General features: G+C 42.6%; 1 protein-coding gene across 1 annotated transcript in view; it reads left to right on the top strand.

Annotated features, from left to right (window-relative positions):
- Positions 1-2084: 2084 nt before the first annotated feature.
- Positions 2085-17276, top strand: part of LOC120526333 (mannose-binding protein C-like) — a 34825-nt gene continuing 19633 nt past the window's right edge. The window contains exon 1 of the mRNA XM_039749481.1: positions 2085-2499. Coding sequence (XP_039605415.1) covers positions 2331-2499 — 169 coding nt within the window. The 5' untranslated portion in view covers positions 2085-2330. The remainder of the gene's footprint in view (positions 2500-17276) is intronic.

The raw sequence follows: 17276 nt of genomic DNA on the forward strand, positions 1-17276 counted from the left end.
TGATGCATTAGGATTAAAAGTCAAGACGGTGGTAAAGAAGGGGTAACTGTTGACTGTAACCTAAATTTTAAATCACATATTAATCAGATCAGACTAGGACAGCATTTTTTCACAGAAACACAGCAAAAGTTATACCTCTTTTATTATTGAAAGAAAGCTGAGAAATGAGTTCACGCTTTTGTTTTCAGTCGACTAGATTACTGCAACGCACTCCTCTCAGGACCACCCAAAAAAGACATAAATCGATTGCAACGAGTGCAGAATGCAGCTGCTAGAATCCTAACTAGGAAAAGAAGATCTGAGCACATTTCTCCAGTTTTGATGTCACTACACTGGTTACCAGTGTCATTCAGAATTGACTTTAAAATACTGCTTAGGGTTTATAAAGCCTTAAATAATCTGCTCCATTTTATATATATCGGAGTGTCTGACATCTTATATTCCAAATCGTAACCTTAGATCTTCAAATGAGTGTCTCCTTTTAATTCCAAAAGCAAAACTTAAAAGAAGTGGTGAGGCGACCTTCTGCTGTTATGCACCTCAAATCTGGATAGCCTGCCAATAGAAAATCACCAGGCTGATACAGTAGAGCACTTTAAAACACTGCTGAAAACACGTTACTTTAACATGGCTTTCTGACAACTTCACTTCATTTAATCCTGATACTCTGTATATTCAATTCATTATAATAATTATTCATGGTGGCTTTAAAATCCATACTAACCCCTACTCTCTCTTCTGTTTCTTTCCCCGGTTTTCTGTGGTGTCGACCTGCGCCATCACCACCGAATCAAAGTACCATGATGTTCCTACATTGATGGATTAAAAGCCAGAAGTCTACATGACCGTCATCATCAAGTCCTTCCATGAGAACCCTGAATACAAAGAGGACTGATCATTTATGTTAGGTAGATTGCCCAGAGGGGACTGGGCAGTCTCATGGCCTGGAACCCCTGCAGATTTAATTTTTTTTCTCTAGCTTTTGGAGTTTTTTTTTTGTTTTTTCTGTCCTCCCTGGCCATTGGACCTTACTCTTATTCTATGTTAATTAGTGTTGTCTTATTCTAATATTCTAATTCTAGTGTTTGTCTTTTTTTCTCTTTTCGTCATCATGTAAAGCACTTTGAGCTACATTATTTGTATGAAAATGTGCTATAGAAATAAATGTTGTTGTTGTTGTTGTTGCACACAGTCACCTCTGATGATCACAGGGTCCCTGAGGGGCCTGGGACTCCTAAAATCCATCACCAGTTCCTTGGTCTTGCTGGTGTTCAGGTGTAAGTGGTCTGAGTCTCACCATTTAACAAAGTCCCTGATTAGCTTCCTATACTCCTCCTATTGCCCACTCCTGATTCAGCCCATGATAGCAGTGTCGTCAGCGAACTTCTGCATGTGGCAGGACTCCGAGTTGTATTAGAAGTCTGATGTATGTTGGCTGAACAAGACCGGAGAAAGTACAGTCCCCTGCAGCACTCCTGTGTTGCTGACCACAATGTCAGACCTGCAGTTCCCAAGACGCACATACTGAGGTCTGTCTGTAAGATAGTCCATGATCCATGCCACCAGGTGTGAGTCTACTCCCATCTCTGTCAGCTTGTCCCTAAGGAGCAGAGGTTGGATGGTGTTGAAGGCACTAGAGAAGTCCAGAAACATATATTAAAGGACCACTGCCTCTGTCCAAGTGGGAGAGGGATCGGTGAAGCATATAGATGATGGCATCCTCCACTCCCACCTTCTCCTGGTATGCGAACTGCAGAGGTAAGGTCCAGCCCATTCATCTCTGTCCTTTATAAAGGTTTCCCAGCCAGAGAATGAACCATCAACCCCGGTTAGTACGTCAGCCAAGCTGTGTTGTCTATGTTGCCATAGTCTGTCAGTCAGGACTAGTCATTCTAAATTTAATGTCTGCTGGTCAAATGGCATTGTTAGACAGTCTCACTTTCTATGGTCCCACTCTCAGTTCATTTTTTTTAGACACTGCCAGACAGTTTGAAAGTTAGGAAGAGAATCTGCTGAGCCAGCACACACTTCTCAGGAAACTGCTGAAAAGGAGAAGGAAATACAGGTTTCTTGGGGTGGAGCTGCAAGCCTAGGAGTATCCTAATGAACTGCTGAAACATTTTTAGTCATTATTAGCCAGTCATTTAGCTCAATAACCTAGTTAGTCCTTATTTAGCTGTTTATGATGGTCCACCACAGGCATATAAAAACATCTGAGTGAAGCTCCAGGTCTCTGAAGAAGGCCAGTGAGACACGCTGTAAGGACCTCCCTTCTGTCAGAGTAAAGAATTCAGACTCTGAAAAGTGACTCTGGACTGACATCTCCAAAGATGCAGCTGCACAGCCTCGTCCTGACATCAGCCATTCTGGGCGCAGCCATCTGGTCTTGTCTAGCTGAGGAGCCCACAAAGACAACCTTCTGTGTTGATGGACCTTTAAGGAATGGAAAAGAAGGAAGACCTGGTCTGCCTGGCCTGAAAGGAGAGAAGGGAGAGAGAGGTTTGTGAGCCGGGAATACGATGGCTGTGGGTGGTCTTGTGGGCACTGAGCTACCTAAACTTGAAGATGATGCTAATCAGTGAGTGAACCCAAGCCAGAATCTTTTTTGTGTGCTGTGAGACATGCTGAAAAATTTAAGTCCAGTTCTGCATTTTGTTCTGCTTGTAACTTAAAGAAGGCGCTAATGGTGTCAAGGAGACCTAAATTCATAAAAAAATGGTACAGGGCTAGGGTTAGACTTAGGGTTAGGGGAAAAGTAATTGAACAAAAAGATAAATGAAGTGCACGGGTTCAAATTAGTTTTTAATGAGCTTTCCAATTTTATGCAAACAGAACAGAATCCCTGAAGTCGCTGTTCTTAAAAAGTGTGACCATGAACCTAACTGTACTTATTTACCAAATAAATCAACAAAACCCACCACCCAAAGTGTTTACATTATTTCAATAAACTAAAGAAAAGAGGGTACAGAAGAAATGTATAAAGAAATCAAAAATAAATATAACTGTTAAAACCCTCATGGTTGCCATCATCAGAAAGTCAAGCAGGGGTCATTTTTGCTAAATCGCTTGTAATTCGACCTCTCCAAATTAGAATCATTGCTGTTATTGAACTATCTGGAGTATAAACACATGTTTGGTCTCTTTGTAAAGGTAACATTCTCTAGTTTCACCCTTAGTAGTCAGAATCACTGTAGGTGTGACTGATCAAAAGTTATGCACATTAGAACTCACAAAAAAAACGAATTTTTTTGTTCTCGCCTAAGTTTTTTTATGAAAATAAAGGAAAATAAAGCTGCAGTAGGTAGGTGGGGACAGAAACACACTATGTACCAACAGAATAACTTGTTGACTACTCAAATTTCAAATTTGAAAAGAATACCTGTACAAATGACATTTTTACACCAGTTTTTATGTGGGCATGTCCAGGGGCTTTTAGAGGGACCATTATCCACATTTTGGAACGTATGGAAAAGTGTAATAACTTTTGAATGCTTCAACCCACAGATATCAATGAGGGCTCTACTGAAAGCTTACACCTAAAGGAATCTATATCTACACACAGTGTCACTCTATTAGTTATGGAAATTCATGTTCCATAATAAAAACAATAAAAAATACACATTTCTATGTAAAAATAGTCAATACAAGTTATGGGCCAAAAATATATTTATATTTTTATTTTTACTTTTTTTATAAAATGCACACAAACTATATATATTTCTTTTACAAACTGTTACAACACAGCTCAGCGTTTTTCCATGTGCCACTTGATGGCAGCAATCACTAGCAAGCAGAAAGCACAAGGGCGTGGCACATGTCTCTCTCCCATTACGTCCCTGCGGTTGAATACTTTGCAACGCGTACATGCATCTATTATTTAATCGAGCGTTTATTTACGTTTAAACTTCTACTTTTATTCATATTTAAAATGCGAAAAACTTGGCGAAATCACAATAAACAACCACGCACCAACTCTGCAGACTGGCACAAATGCCACCTTCACGCAGCTCCGATCATTTTGTTTACAAGTTAGTATGGCAAGTTACATATCAAAATGCTCGGCTGCTCATTGGCTGTAAGTTTTGAGTGTCAGTCACAGTGTCCAATCAAACTGGTAGATTCTACCAGGTTCAGAGCTATACGTCATCCTCAAGCTTTCTGTGACACTGGTTGGCTATACGAGGTGCCATTCAACCCCAGACCCGTCGTAATTGGCCAACTTAGGTGTCTTTCGGAAGCTAACACTTCCGTGTTTCATGCGGTAGCATGGTTATCGCCGACAGAAACAAATTACGTCTGATATGAGCAATATAAGTGAAAAAAAATTACGTAGGTGGTCTCAAGTTATGAAACGTTTTCTGGAGTTTTTGTCCCTTTGAGAATATATCGTGTGTTTTGGACCTAAATCGTTTTACTGGATTATATTCGCTGGAGCCTTACGGACACAATGGGATCAATACTGCTCGGAAATATTGATGTTTGACTTGCAGGGGGTCTTCAAAGGTAGGGAAAGTCAACTCTTAAAAGTATTTACTTCTCTGTAAAAAAGGCTTTAGTGTCAGTGCTGTGGTTGTTGTGTGTCAAAATGGTTTATATCATCGGAAAGACGAGACTTTGAAGTTTCATTTGATGGGTAGTATGTCGAGATGCATGGCAAGATGGGCATGCACACATTACTGTAACGTCGTCAAAACGCTGTTATGTCCCGTGACCGGTACGTGTGCGTGTTAAGAAGTTAAGGAAGCTGAAAGGTAGTGAGAGAGGAATCTAGCAGATAAGGGCAAAAGACAGATTTTTTCAACATTTTAGTAGTAAAAGAACAGTCAAGGATGACGTGAAAAGCACCAGAAACAGTAAAGGGGAATTTAAAAATACAGACAGTGAAATTGCAGATGATCTAAACTACTAAGGAGGTACTGAGTAAATTGGAAATTGTAGAAAGAGAAGAGCTGCTGAGATTAAATAGGCTGAAATCAAACAAATCACCAGGACCAGGTAATATATATCATAGAGTTCTTAAGGAGGCTAGTGAGTACAGCTGTAAACCCTTGACGCATATTTTAGGAAGTCTGTCAAGCGCTGGAAAATGGCAAATGTTATTCTGTTATATAAAAAGGGTGACCGGGCAGATAAAAGCAACTAAAGGCCAGTAAGCTTAACATGCATCACATTGAACGAAATTATTAAGGATAAGATTGAGCAGCACCTGGCAAGGACAGCAGTTATTAGGAACAGTCAGCGTGGGGTCAGAAGAGGAAGGCCGTGTTCCACTAACACGCTGGAATTCTGTGAGGAGGAAACAAAAGGATACGATCAAGGAGGAGCAGATGAGATTATTTATCTGGAATTTCAGAAAGCATTTGATGAGGTGCCACATGAGAGGCTGAGCATCAAATTAAAAGAAGTGGCACTTCAGGGTGTGATGTGCCGATGTATATAGAATTGGCTCAGACACAGGAAGCAGAGGGTGACGGTGTGAGGAACCCCATCAGAATTGGCTGATGTTAAGTGTGGTGACCAGCAGGGGTCAGTGCTAGGGCCACTGCTATTTGTAATAAATAGGATGTAGAAATGATTTAGATCTAGGCTAAGGATCTGCACTGGTATTCCGAAGGTTGCCGGTTTGAATCCCCATCACTGCCAAAAGAGATCCTACTCTGCTGGGCCCTTGAGCAAGGCCCTTAACCTTCGATTGCTCCAGAGGCGCTGTACAATGGCTGACCCTGCGCTGTGGCCCCAAGGGGTATGCGAGAACTAACAAATTCCTAATACGAGAAATTGTATAAAGCGAAATAAAGAACAAAAAAGCTGGTTAAGTTTGCAGATGATACCAGGAAAGGTGGACTGGCAGATAATCAAGAATCCGGTGAAACATCACAGAGGGCCTTGGACAGCAGACAGGCTTGGGCAGATTTGTGACAGATGACATTTCCAAGGAGGTTCTACTGAAGCTTTCTAACACACTGGTGAGGCCTCATCTGGAGTACTGGGTGCAGTTTTGGTCTCCAGGCTACAAAAAGGACATAACAGCACAAGAAAAGGTCCAGAGAAGAGCGACTAGACTGATTAGAGGACTACAGAGGATGAGTTATGTGGAAAGATTAAAAGAGATGAGCCTTTACAGTTTAAGCAAAAGAAGATTAAGAGGAGACGTGAGTGGAGTGTTTAAAATGATGAAGGAAATTAGTCCAGTGGATCGAGACGGTGACTTTAAAATGAATTCAGCAAGAACACGGGGACACAGTTAGAAACTTGTTAAGGATAAATTTCACACAATCACCAGGAAGTTTTTCTTCACACAGAGAACCACAGACACTTGTAATAAGAGACCAAGCAGTGTGGTGGACAGTAGGACTTTAGGGACCTTCAAGACTCAAGGAATTAAGTGGATAGGACTGGCGAGCTTTGCTGGGCTAAATGCCGTGTTCTCACATCGATTGTTCTAATGTTCTAATGGTCTAATTCAATATTTTGAAGTTAAAAGCTAATTAAATATCCTAAACACATTATAAATTACAAAATTCTAAACCTGGCATAAAAAACACATTTATTTCTAATAAATATTCCTAAATTTAAATTATACAAAATAATAATTTAAAAGATTCAACTCAACCTGAAAGTTAATGTTAACCTCAGGGACACACCAGTTTTACTAAACATATTTCTAAAATAATCTTTAGTATTTTTCAAAAGTGAAACATTATACTGTAAATGGGCAAAATCCTTTACTATTTTTTTTTTTATTACTGTATTTCTTAACAAATTCAAAATGATAAGAAAATATCTTGCAAAAGAAGTTTAATTAAGAATTTTTAATAGTTCTAAATTTTATTATTAGGATTACCATCACCCTACTAATCCCATAAGTTTGGTGACTTTAAGTTCAGGTTTTTGCTGGGAAGGATCATCTTAAAGCAAGTGTGGTCTCAATATTAATTATTAGGTTTATGATTTCAATGTCTTTTAAGCTCCAAATACAGTGACTTTAATTTCAGGCTTTGGTAGGTTTAAGAACCTATAAATGTAATAATTTTTACTAAAAAAAAAACTACCACATTCTTATTAACATTAAAATTAACATGAGGGACTGTAAGGGTCCTACCCTTAACCTGAAAATTGCTCCCGGGACGCTGTACAATGACTGCCCCTACACCCGACCCCCCCAAAGACATTGAAATGTGTCCCTGTAAACCCCTCCAGTGTCGCTTTAGCAGTGTATTGAGGGTCATTCATTCTCCTGCTAGAAGGTGAACCTTCATCCCAGTCTCAAACAGGTTTTCCTCAAGAATTGCACCGTATTAAGTGCCATCCATTTTCCTTCAATCCTGTCCAGTTTTCCTGCCCCAACAGCACTGACACTGCCACCACCATGCTTCACGATGGGAATGGTATTCTCGAGGCGGTGAGATATATTGGGTTTGTGCCACATACATCATTTCCCATGATGGCCAGAAAGGTCAAATTTAGTCTCATCTGACCAGGCAATCTTCTTCCATGTGTTTGGGGTGCTCACCACATGCTGTTGGACAAACTCCAAACATGTTGTTTTCTTCTCTTCTTCTCTTTAAGCAACAGCTTTTGTCTCGTCCATAAAGCCTCACTCTGTGGAGTGTATGGCTTTAAGTGATCATATAGACAGATACTCCCATCTCCGCTGAGGATCTCTGCAGCTCTTCCAGGGTTCTCCTTGGTGTCTTTGTTGTTTCTCTGATGAATGCCCTCCTTGCCCGCTCTGAGAGTTTTGTTGGGCGGCCTTCTATTGTCAGGTTTGTTGTAGTGCCATATTCTTTCCGTTTTGATCTAATGGATTTAATGATGCTCCTTGGGATATTCAGAATTGGGGATATTTGCTTAAAACCCAACCCTGATCTCCACTTCTCCACAACTTTGTCTCTGGCCTGTTTGGAGTGCTCCTTGGTCTTCATGTTGCTTGCTTAGTGGTGCTGCAGAGTCAGGAGGCCTTTCAGGAACAGAGATAGTGTGACAGGTATAAGAGCTGAATTTGAACCCTGGTCCAATGTGCACCTAGCACGTGTCTGAGTCTCATATCCTTCTGAGCTTATGCTAAAAAGCTGATACTGTTATTTTATTATTCACTATGATAAATGCATTTCTTGTTATTTTATATAACACTTAGGAGAAAATGTTATATTTTATGGTGTAATTATTGTTCTATTGTTATGCAAGTTTCCTGTTGATGGCAAACGTAGGAAACATACGGTTCAGAACATCCTGGTGTACTTTAAACTCTCCTGAAAAGTCGCGTGCTCTTAAGGAATATAAATCAATTTAGTTGTCGGGGCTGATTGTAGTTATGTAAGGTTTCAATGCTTGTCGTGTCCCGATAGCAACTGGGTGTAACCAATCATGTTAAAAGTTTTCTGATTATGTAATGAATTCCTTTGTTGAGTGGTGACTTAATGAATGAATTGTATAAATATAGCGCAGGGGACGCTCTTTTCTTTGCAAACACGTACTAATGTGACAAGTTGTTTGATTTAATGAATGCATGAATGCCTTTTATTGTCACATGTACAATGAGATTAAAAGCAGCTCTTTCAGTGCAGACATATATGTAGTACACAACAAGTAAATAAACAAATAAACAAATGGTGCAAAAAGTTGCAAAAAAAAGTTCTGCGATGCTATATACAAATAGAAAGAATAATAACTAAACCGAGTTATTGCACATTATTTAAGTACTGGAAAGAATAAATAACTATTGCACTATTGGGTTATTGCACATAATTTAAATATTGCACAATACAGTGTGTAGTCAGTGCATGTGTGAGTTTAGAATGGTTATGGCTTTTGGGAAAAAACTGTTCTTGAGTCTGTTTGCCTTTGTTGTGATGCACCTGTAGCGCCTCCCTGAGGTCAGCAGGTCAAACAGGTCAGAGCCAGGATGGGAGCTGCGCTTGATGATGTTTTTTGCTCTGCTGAGGCAGCGGGAGATGTAAATGTCCATCAGGGAGGGCAGAGGGCAGCTGATGATCTTCTGTGCTGCCTTTACTACTCGCTGAAGCCTCTCCCTGTCTGCCATGGTGCAGCTGCCGTACCATGCTGTGATGCAATACGTCAGCAGGCTCTCGATAGACGAGCGGTAGAAGGTCAGTAGCAGGTTGAAGTCTAGGTTGTGCTTTCTGAGGACCCTCAGGAAGCATAACCACTGCTGAGCCTTCTCGATGACTGCTGTGATGTTGTCTCTCCAGGTTGATGCCAGTGGAGATAAGGACGCCGAGAAACCGGAAGGTGTGGACCCTCTCCACACACTCGCCGTTGATGTAAAGGGGGGCTAGGTCGGTGCTGTGCCAGTCGACAATGATCTCCTTGGTTTTTCTGGTGTTCAGAGCCAGATTGTTTTTTGAACACCAGGCCGCCAACTTCAGGACCTCCTCTCTGTAAGCTGCCTCGTCTCCCTTTGAGATGAATCCGATCACTTTGGTGTCGTCAGCAAACTTGATGATGAGGTTGTTGTTGTGTGCCGGACTGCAGTCGTGGGTGTAGAGACAGTACAGGAGAGGGCACAGCACACAGCCTTGCAGGGTACGGGTGATCAGTGTGCGAATGGAGGATTGGTGGGGTCCGAGTCTCACAGTCTGGAGCCGGTTGATAAGAAAGTCTTTTATCCAGACACATGTGAGAGGGGGGAGGTCAAGAGTGACCAGTTTGGTGATGAGAATGTCAGGAATGATTGTATTAAAAGCTGAGCTGTAATCCACAAACAGCATCCGGACATAGCTCTGCTGCTGCTCCAGATGGCTCAGCACAGAGTGGAGAGCTACAGTAATGGCGTCTTCTGTGGAACTGTTTGTGCGATATGCGAATTGGTAGGGATCGAAGTCTTAGGGGAGATAGTCCTTGATGTGCTGCAGAACCAGTCTCTCAAAGCACTTCATGATTACTGAAGTGAGGGCCACAGGGCGATTTAGATAAAGAATCAAGATTGACACTTCCTCCAGCCTGTGTTTTATTGTTTAAATTGGGGCATTCCAGTGTGTGTGGGGGGGTGTCTTTTTAAAATCATTGTCTTCCACACAGGTCATGTGACACTTTGTTTGCACACAATCAACTAATGATGTCTGAAGTTAATTGGTTGGATCAGATCGTAGGCCTTCATAGTAAGGAGGTTGAATACACAGGCACTCACAACTTCTTCTTTGGTAAGAGAGATGTTCACGAACCTGATGGCCCCTCTGGCCGAACTCTACAGGACCCATGTGGAGATGCCAGAAAATTCCAGAAGAACAACCATCACTGCACCTCTCCACCATTCCGGGCTTTATGAAGAGTGAACAGGCAGAAGTCTCTCCTTAGTAAAAGACACACGGCAGCCCACTTCAAGTTTGCATCAAGGCGAGGACAGGACTACTCAGACTGTGACAAACAACACTCGCCGGTCTGATGAAACCAACATTAGCATCATGTCTGGAGGAAGACGGGAACTGCTCATCATATTAAAACAACAATATTAAATTAAAGAGTGATAACAATGCAGGTAAAACAGACAATAACTCTGTATAATGTTAACGTTTACCCCCCGGATGGAATTGAAGAGTCGCATAGTGTGGGGTCTCGTCAGTCTGTCAGTGAGCAGGACGGTGACAGCAGTCTGTCGCTGAAGCTGCTCCTCTGTCTGGAGATGATCCTGTTCAGTGGATGCAGTGGATTCTCCATGATTGACAAGAGCCACTGATGTCAGACTGTCCAGCTCCGTGCCTACAATAGAGCCCGTCTTCCTCACCAGTTTGTCCAGTCGTGAGGCGTTCTTCTTCTTTATGCTGCCTCCCCAGCACACCACCGCGTAGAGGAGGGCACTCACCACAACCGTCTGGTAGAACATCGGCAGCATCTTATTGCAGATGTTAAAAGACGCCAGTCTTCTAAGGAAGTATAGTCGGCTCTGTCCTCTCTTGCACAGATCATCAGTATTGGCAGTCCGGTCCAATTTATCATCCAGCTGCACTCCCAGGTATTTATAGGTCTGCACCCTCTGATGATCATGGGGTCCATGAGGGGCCTGGGCCTCCTTAAATCCAGCTCCTTGGATAATGGATGGATGGATACTATAGCCCAATTATGTGTGGTGCTGTGTAGATAGATAGATAGATAGATAGATAGATAGATAGATAGATAGATAGATAGATAGATAGATAGATAGATAGATAGATAGATAGATAGATAGATAGATACTTTATTAATCCCAAGGGGAAATTCACATATACTTATACTTATAAAAGTAAAAGAAAAATCTGTAACTCACAGTAGAGAATATTATATGTTGTAATGGATAGCCGGCTATTTATCCCGGCCAATACCCCCAAGCCGCCAGGTGGAGCCCTCCTTGCAGCGTGGAGGTCCCCAGAAGACCAGCAGGGCATCATGGACATTGGAGTTTTTATGCAAAGCCCTGCTGGATGCCGTGGGGGCCACAGGAGGGAGCTGCAGGGAGGACCGAGGGCTTCTTAGTGCCCTGTGACCCGGAGGTTCGTCACAGGAAGAGCACGGACTTCGGGTTGAAGAAAAGAACTTTTACCTGACCCGGAAGTGATTGAGGATCACATGGACTGGGGATTGAGAACACTTCCGGGTCAGGGATTATAAAAGGACTTTGGGAACTCACAGACAATGAGCTGAGCTGGGTGGAAGGGTGGCAACGCGTCTGGGAGCTGGAGGATTGGTTTATTGTTTATTATTGTGATTTATTGGTGATTTATGAGTATTGTGGAGGAGAGTGTGCTTTGTACACTGTGGGAGAAAAATAAAGTCAACATTTGGACTTTTACCTGGTGTCTGGAGTCGTGGACAGGGGTTCAAGGGAGCGAGGGCGCCCCCTATCATTCACAATGTGTACTGATAACTGGTTCAGCTTCTGTAGCCAAGGATCGAACCACCAAGGTCCCCACCTTCGGCCACCACCCAACTCACATTGCACCCAACCTTCTTGACCCCTCCTACAGGTGGTGAGCCCATGGGAAGGGGGACCCATGTTGCCTCTTCGGGCTGTGCCCGGCCAAGCCCCATGGGTGCAGGCCCAGCCAGCAGGTGCTCGCCATCGAGCCCCAACTCCAAGCCTGGCTCCAGAGAGGGGCCCCGGTGACCCGCATCCGGGCGAGGGAAAACATCATCCAAGGTTTCTGTTCTTCATAGGAGGTTTGGTTGAAACTCCTCCACATCGAGAGGAGTAAGATGAGGTGGCTTGGGCATTTGATCAGGATGCCTCCTGGATGCCTCCCTGTTGTGGTGTTCCGGGCACGTCCAACTGGGAGGAGGCCCCAGGGAAGACCCAGGACACGCTGGAAGGACTATGTCTCCCGGCTGGCCTGGGAACACCTCGGGATTCCCCTGGAAGAGCTGGAAGACGTGGCCGGGGAGAGGGAAGTCTGGGCATCTCGACCTCGGATAAGTGGAAGAGAATGGATAGATGGATGGATGATAACTGGGTTTAAAATAGTGCACTATTACCCTAATTTTAATTGTAATTTTGAATTGAACTGAACAAAACATATGGAACACACTGCATCTGATTTTATATCAATTAATGGCTTTTTGTGGCTAAGCTTTAATAGATACAGTACGTCTGAAATTGAAAGGTACTTTGTGCACTTCAAGCCCAAGCAAGCAGCATTAACTTCATCTGTCAGTGGGTTTCTTTTGTTTCTTTTGTAATGTTGTTTAGTCCTGAGAATAAGGTCTCACAAAAGCGTAACATGGAAACTAAGCACGTTTTAAGAGGGATTAAGAGGGCCAGTCGAGAGGAATGTAAAACAGCACGCGCATAGAAATGCAGACTACTTGCCCTTTTTAGCAGAAGTGTAAGCACGGGGAGAAAACAATGTCAGCACTTGACTGTGCAGACTCATCTCAAGACGGTCCTTGACGTTAATTACTTCCTTACCCCTGCAGCAGTGTTGTTTAGGGAAGCTCTGAACCGCACAATGAAAACATATATATATATATATATATTATGGGATCACCCTTATCTCATAAATATGTCATATTTTTTTTTTCATTGTGTGGCACGGAGCTTCCGTACTTGTTGGACTGACTTCTAGCAAAAAAGAATTCAATGGCACTTCACACGAGTAACGAATGTAAACGCAGATTTCACACAAACCTCTCTTTTGAGAAACAGGTTAATTCTGTAGTCAAGAGTTGTTTTTTCCAGCTTCGTCTATTAGGTAATTTCAAGCTTTTTTTTTTTTTATCTTCTAGAGATCTTGAGAAAGCTAGTCATGCTTTAACCTTCTCTCGCCTTGATTACTGCAACTTGCTGTATTCTGGGATTAGCTACCCTGATACACAGCAAAATCCAAAGTGTTAATTTCACACCTACAGTGTGAATTTTAACTCTTCTTCAGAGTTTATATAGGTCCACACCAAATCGAGTTCAAGTTACACTTGGTGTATTGTTACATTTTCCACACTTGTCAGGTGTTGAAATCAGTTAATTTTTTAAGTCTAGCAGTGTTTTGAACATACAGTTGATGTAAACTAAATTCCCAAAACACTCTGCTGGTGTTAAAATAATAACTCTTACGGTGTGGAGTGTCGATATGCTAACAGTGAGTGTTAGTACAGTACATCTGGCATTGTATTATTTTAGATGCAATATTAAGTTACTGCACCTCATTTTATTTAGAAGCTAATGTCACATTAATAAAAGTTTCATGTATACACATTATACACCAGATTTAAAAAACAAGAATTAAGACTTTTCAAAATGTTTGTTTTATGAAACAAAACTGTTTACAAAATATTTCAAAACCGATAAAAAAAAAAAAAAAATCAGGTTTCCCAACCAAGAGCATTTTAATAAATAAAAAGCCCAGTCTCAATGGCAATTTATAAAGGATGCAAGAGTTAATTTACATATAGGCTGCAGCTGCTATTAATCTTTTTGTGCAAACACTGCTCTGTAACACTGAGCTCATCAATATGCATGGTAATCCATCCATCCATCCATCCATCCTCTTCCGCTTATCCGAGGTCGGGTCGCGGGGGTAGCAGCTTGAGCAGAGAGGCCCAGACTTCCCTCTCCCCGGCCACTTCTTCTAGCTCTGTTGGGAGAATCCCAAGGCGTTCCCAGGCCAGCCGGGAGACATAGTCCCTCCAGCGTGTCCTGGGTCTTCCCCGGGGCCTCCTCCCGGTTGGACATGCCCGGAACACCTCACCAGGGAGGCGTCCAGGAGGCATCCTGATCAGATGCCCGAGCCACCTCATCTGACTCCTCTCGATGCTCTACTCTGAGCCCCTCCCGGATGACTGAGCTTCTCACCCTATCCTTAAGGGAAAGCCCAGACACCCTGCGGAGGAAACTCATTTCAGCCGCTTGTATTCACGATCTCGTTCTTTCGGTCACTACCCATAGCTCATGACCATAGGTGAGGGTAGGAGCGTAGATCGACTGGTAAATTGAGAGCTTTGTCTTACGGCTCAGCTCTTTTTTCACCACGACAGACCAATGCAGAGCCCGCATAACCGCGGATGCCGCACCAATCCGCCTGTCGATCTCACGCTCCATTCTTCCCTCACTCGTGAACAAGACCCCGAGATACTTAAACTCCTCCGCTTGGGGCAGGATCTCCCCCCCCAACCCTGAGAGGGCACTCCACCCTTTTCCGGCTGAGGACCATGGTCTCGGATTTGGAGGTACTGATTCTCATCCCAGCCGCTTCACACTCAGCTGCGAACCGCTCCAGAGAGAGAGCTGAAGATCACGGCCTGATGAAGCAAACAGGACAACATCATCTGCAAAAAGCAGTGACCCAATCCTGAGTCCACCAAACCGGACCCCTTCAACACCCTGGCTGCGCCTAGAAATTCTGTCCATAAAAGTTATGCATGGTAATTGTATAAAAAATAAATAAGTGCTAGTGGTGATCATTTAAAAAGGATAACATTAAATAAAAGGCTCTAGACATTTGCCAGAGATTCTTCATAGGCGAGGTTAAAAACAGAATGAACTTTGAAAGTTCATCTATGGCACTCGGGGAGGTGGTTCCTGCACAAGGGATGAGCTGCTTGTCCACAACCACATACAAATTGTCGATCCTCTTCTTGGTTTGTCCTACTACAAGTAGGTATGGTTGGTGACCTTCTCTACTCCTGAGATGTTCTTCAATGCTGCGGTACAGGACTATAAAAAATGACGCATGATGCTTTTGATAAATACACAGCAATTTCAAAACCAGAGCAGAATAATTTAATACTGTACATTAAACACTGAACAACATTTTATCAGGTTGAAAATATGAAAAGTGCTATACCTAAAATTTAACACAGTAAGTTTGGAGGTTGTCAGCAATCAAGTTACAAGTGTTTGTAATTCACGTCATGTTCAATCCATCCATTTTCCAACCCGCTGAATCCGAACAAAGGGGTCTGCTGGAGCCAATCCTGGGCAGGGTGCCAAACCCACCACAGAACACACACAAACACACCCATGGGCCAATTTAGAATCACCAATCCACCTAACCAACATGTCTTTGGACTGTGGGAGGAAACCCACGCAGACACGGGGAGAACATGCAAACTCCACGTGGGGAGGACCCGGGAAGCAAACCCGGGTCTCCTAACTGCGAGGCAGCAGCACTATCACTGCGCCACCGTGCCGCCCGTCATGTTCAAAAGGAAAAAGATAATATGCTAGAAAGCAGAGACAAGTACAGACCACTGCGATATGGTTAAAATTGATATTATATTTTCATGTCACCAATAAGACTTAACCAATAAACATTACATATTGGGTGAAAAGCAAGAGAACAACTTCCATCAGTACCAATCAACCAAAAAAAAAATCTATGACTGTACAACCCATTGTGAAGACGTTGATCTTGCATTAGTAAATGTACAAGCCTGTCAACAGCATCAGTTGGACTGATTGTAGCCTCGTTCCTCCATGGAAGGTGGTAACAAATATAACAGCAGCAAGAAAGGGGAAATGTCACTGTTACAGTCTGATGGAAAATGAGACGGGGTCAATGCTCAGAAATATGAATTAGTATGTAGAACAGAGAGCCTCGCCGGTCATTTCAAACTTCAACATACTACTTACCATTTTCAGACTGTTGTTTCTCTGTTGCACTGATATAACTTTGAACTTCTGTTGTCTTTGCTTCTTTGATGACTTTCTGCTTGAACGCTGTCTCCTACTGCTCAAGCAATCTTGCAGATGTTTCAGTATTTAACAGCAAAATAAAGTCTTGAATCACCTTGTGGCGGCCAGATGCCGCTAAGATTCACACCGTCGTGTGTGACGGTGATTTATTTATTTTACACGAGGATTACCAGGGACAACCCCAACCTTGGCACCACACACACACACACTACAGAGACAACAAAGAAAACACGCTGGGAACTTAAACGATAAAACAGTATAATGAAATTAAATGAACTAAATGGAAACAATAATTCCACCCCTGATCCCTACGACGATATTACATTTAACAGATAAACACGACAAACACACAGTAAAGTCCATGTATGAAATGATCAGCGGTGAAGTTATGTCCAGCGATTTGTATGAAGTGAGGGAAATGGAAAAACACAGTCCTACCGGTAATTGCTGAAGTATGATGACAGATGAATGGTTCAGGAGCGATCCTTCTTCCGTGAAAGCCAATGAATCCAGACACCGACCTTAGTAACAGTAGACAGGTAGACAAATGATTCCAGACCCCAACAAACACTACAATCCAGGACACAAAGATGTATAGCAGATAAACGGCAGGCAGTTCAACAGATAAATACAAGCACCAAACAAACAAAACAAACTTTTTTTTCTTCCTCTTCGCCCCCTGCCCTCCTTTTAAACCCCTCTGGCCACCTTTGACCCCAACAGCCCCTGCAAGGACTGCTGGGATATGCAGTTCTAACTAACGGTAGCACTGCTACAACCTAATGAAATTGCATACAGAAAAACAACACAAAGCCATCATGTCTCAATCACACTTAATTCCTTAAACCTAGAAATAAACAGAAGAGAATGTTCATACTTACCAAACCTCTCACCTTCTCAGGCATTACTAGAGTTTGAGCTTGCAGACAGGACTTCTACATCACTGGAGTTTGAAAGAGCATCAGTGCATGTACTTGGTGTTAAGGTAGCAGGGGGTGAAAATTGTTTTTTTCAAAAAGAGAAGAGCAATATTGATTGATTTTCAAATATTTAATGAAGACATTTGAACATTTCTGAACAAAATTATACACCATCAGAAACATCCAGGTCAGCAAAAATCTCACTGTGAAGCATATCTGTGGGTTGCTCTGAATCA

The sequence above is a fragment of the Polypterus senegalus genome, chromosome 3, assembly GCF_016835505.1.
Source record: "Polypterus senegalus isolate Bchr_013 chromosome 3, ASM1683550v1, whole genome shotgun sequence".
In the NCBI taxonomy this organism is placed as follows: domain Eukaryota; kingdom Metazoa; phylum Chordata; class Cladistia; order Polypteriformes; family Polypteridae; genus Polypterus; species Polypterus senegalus.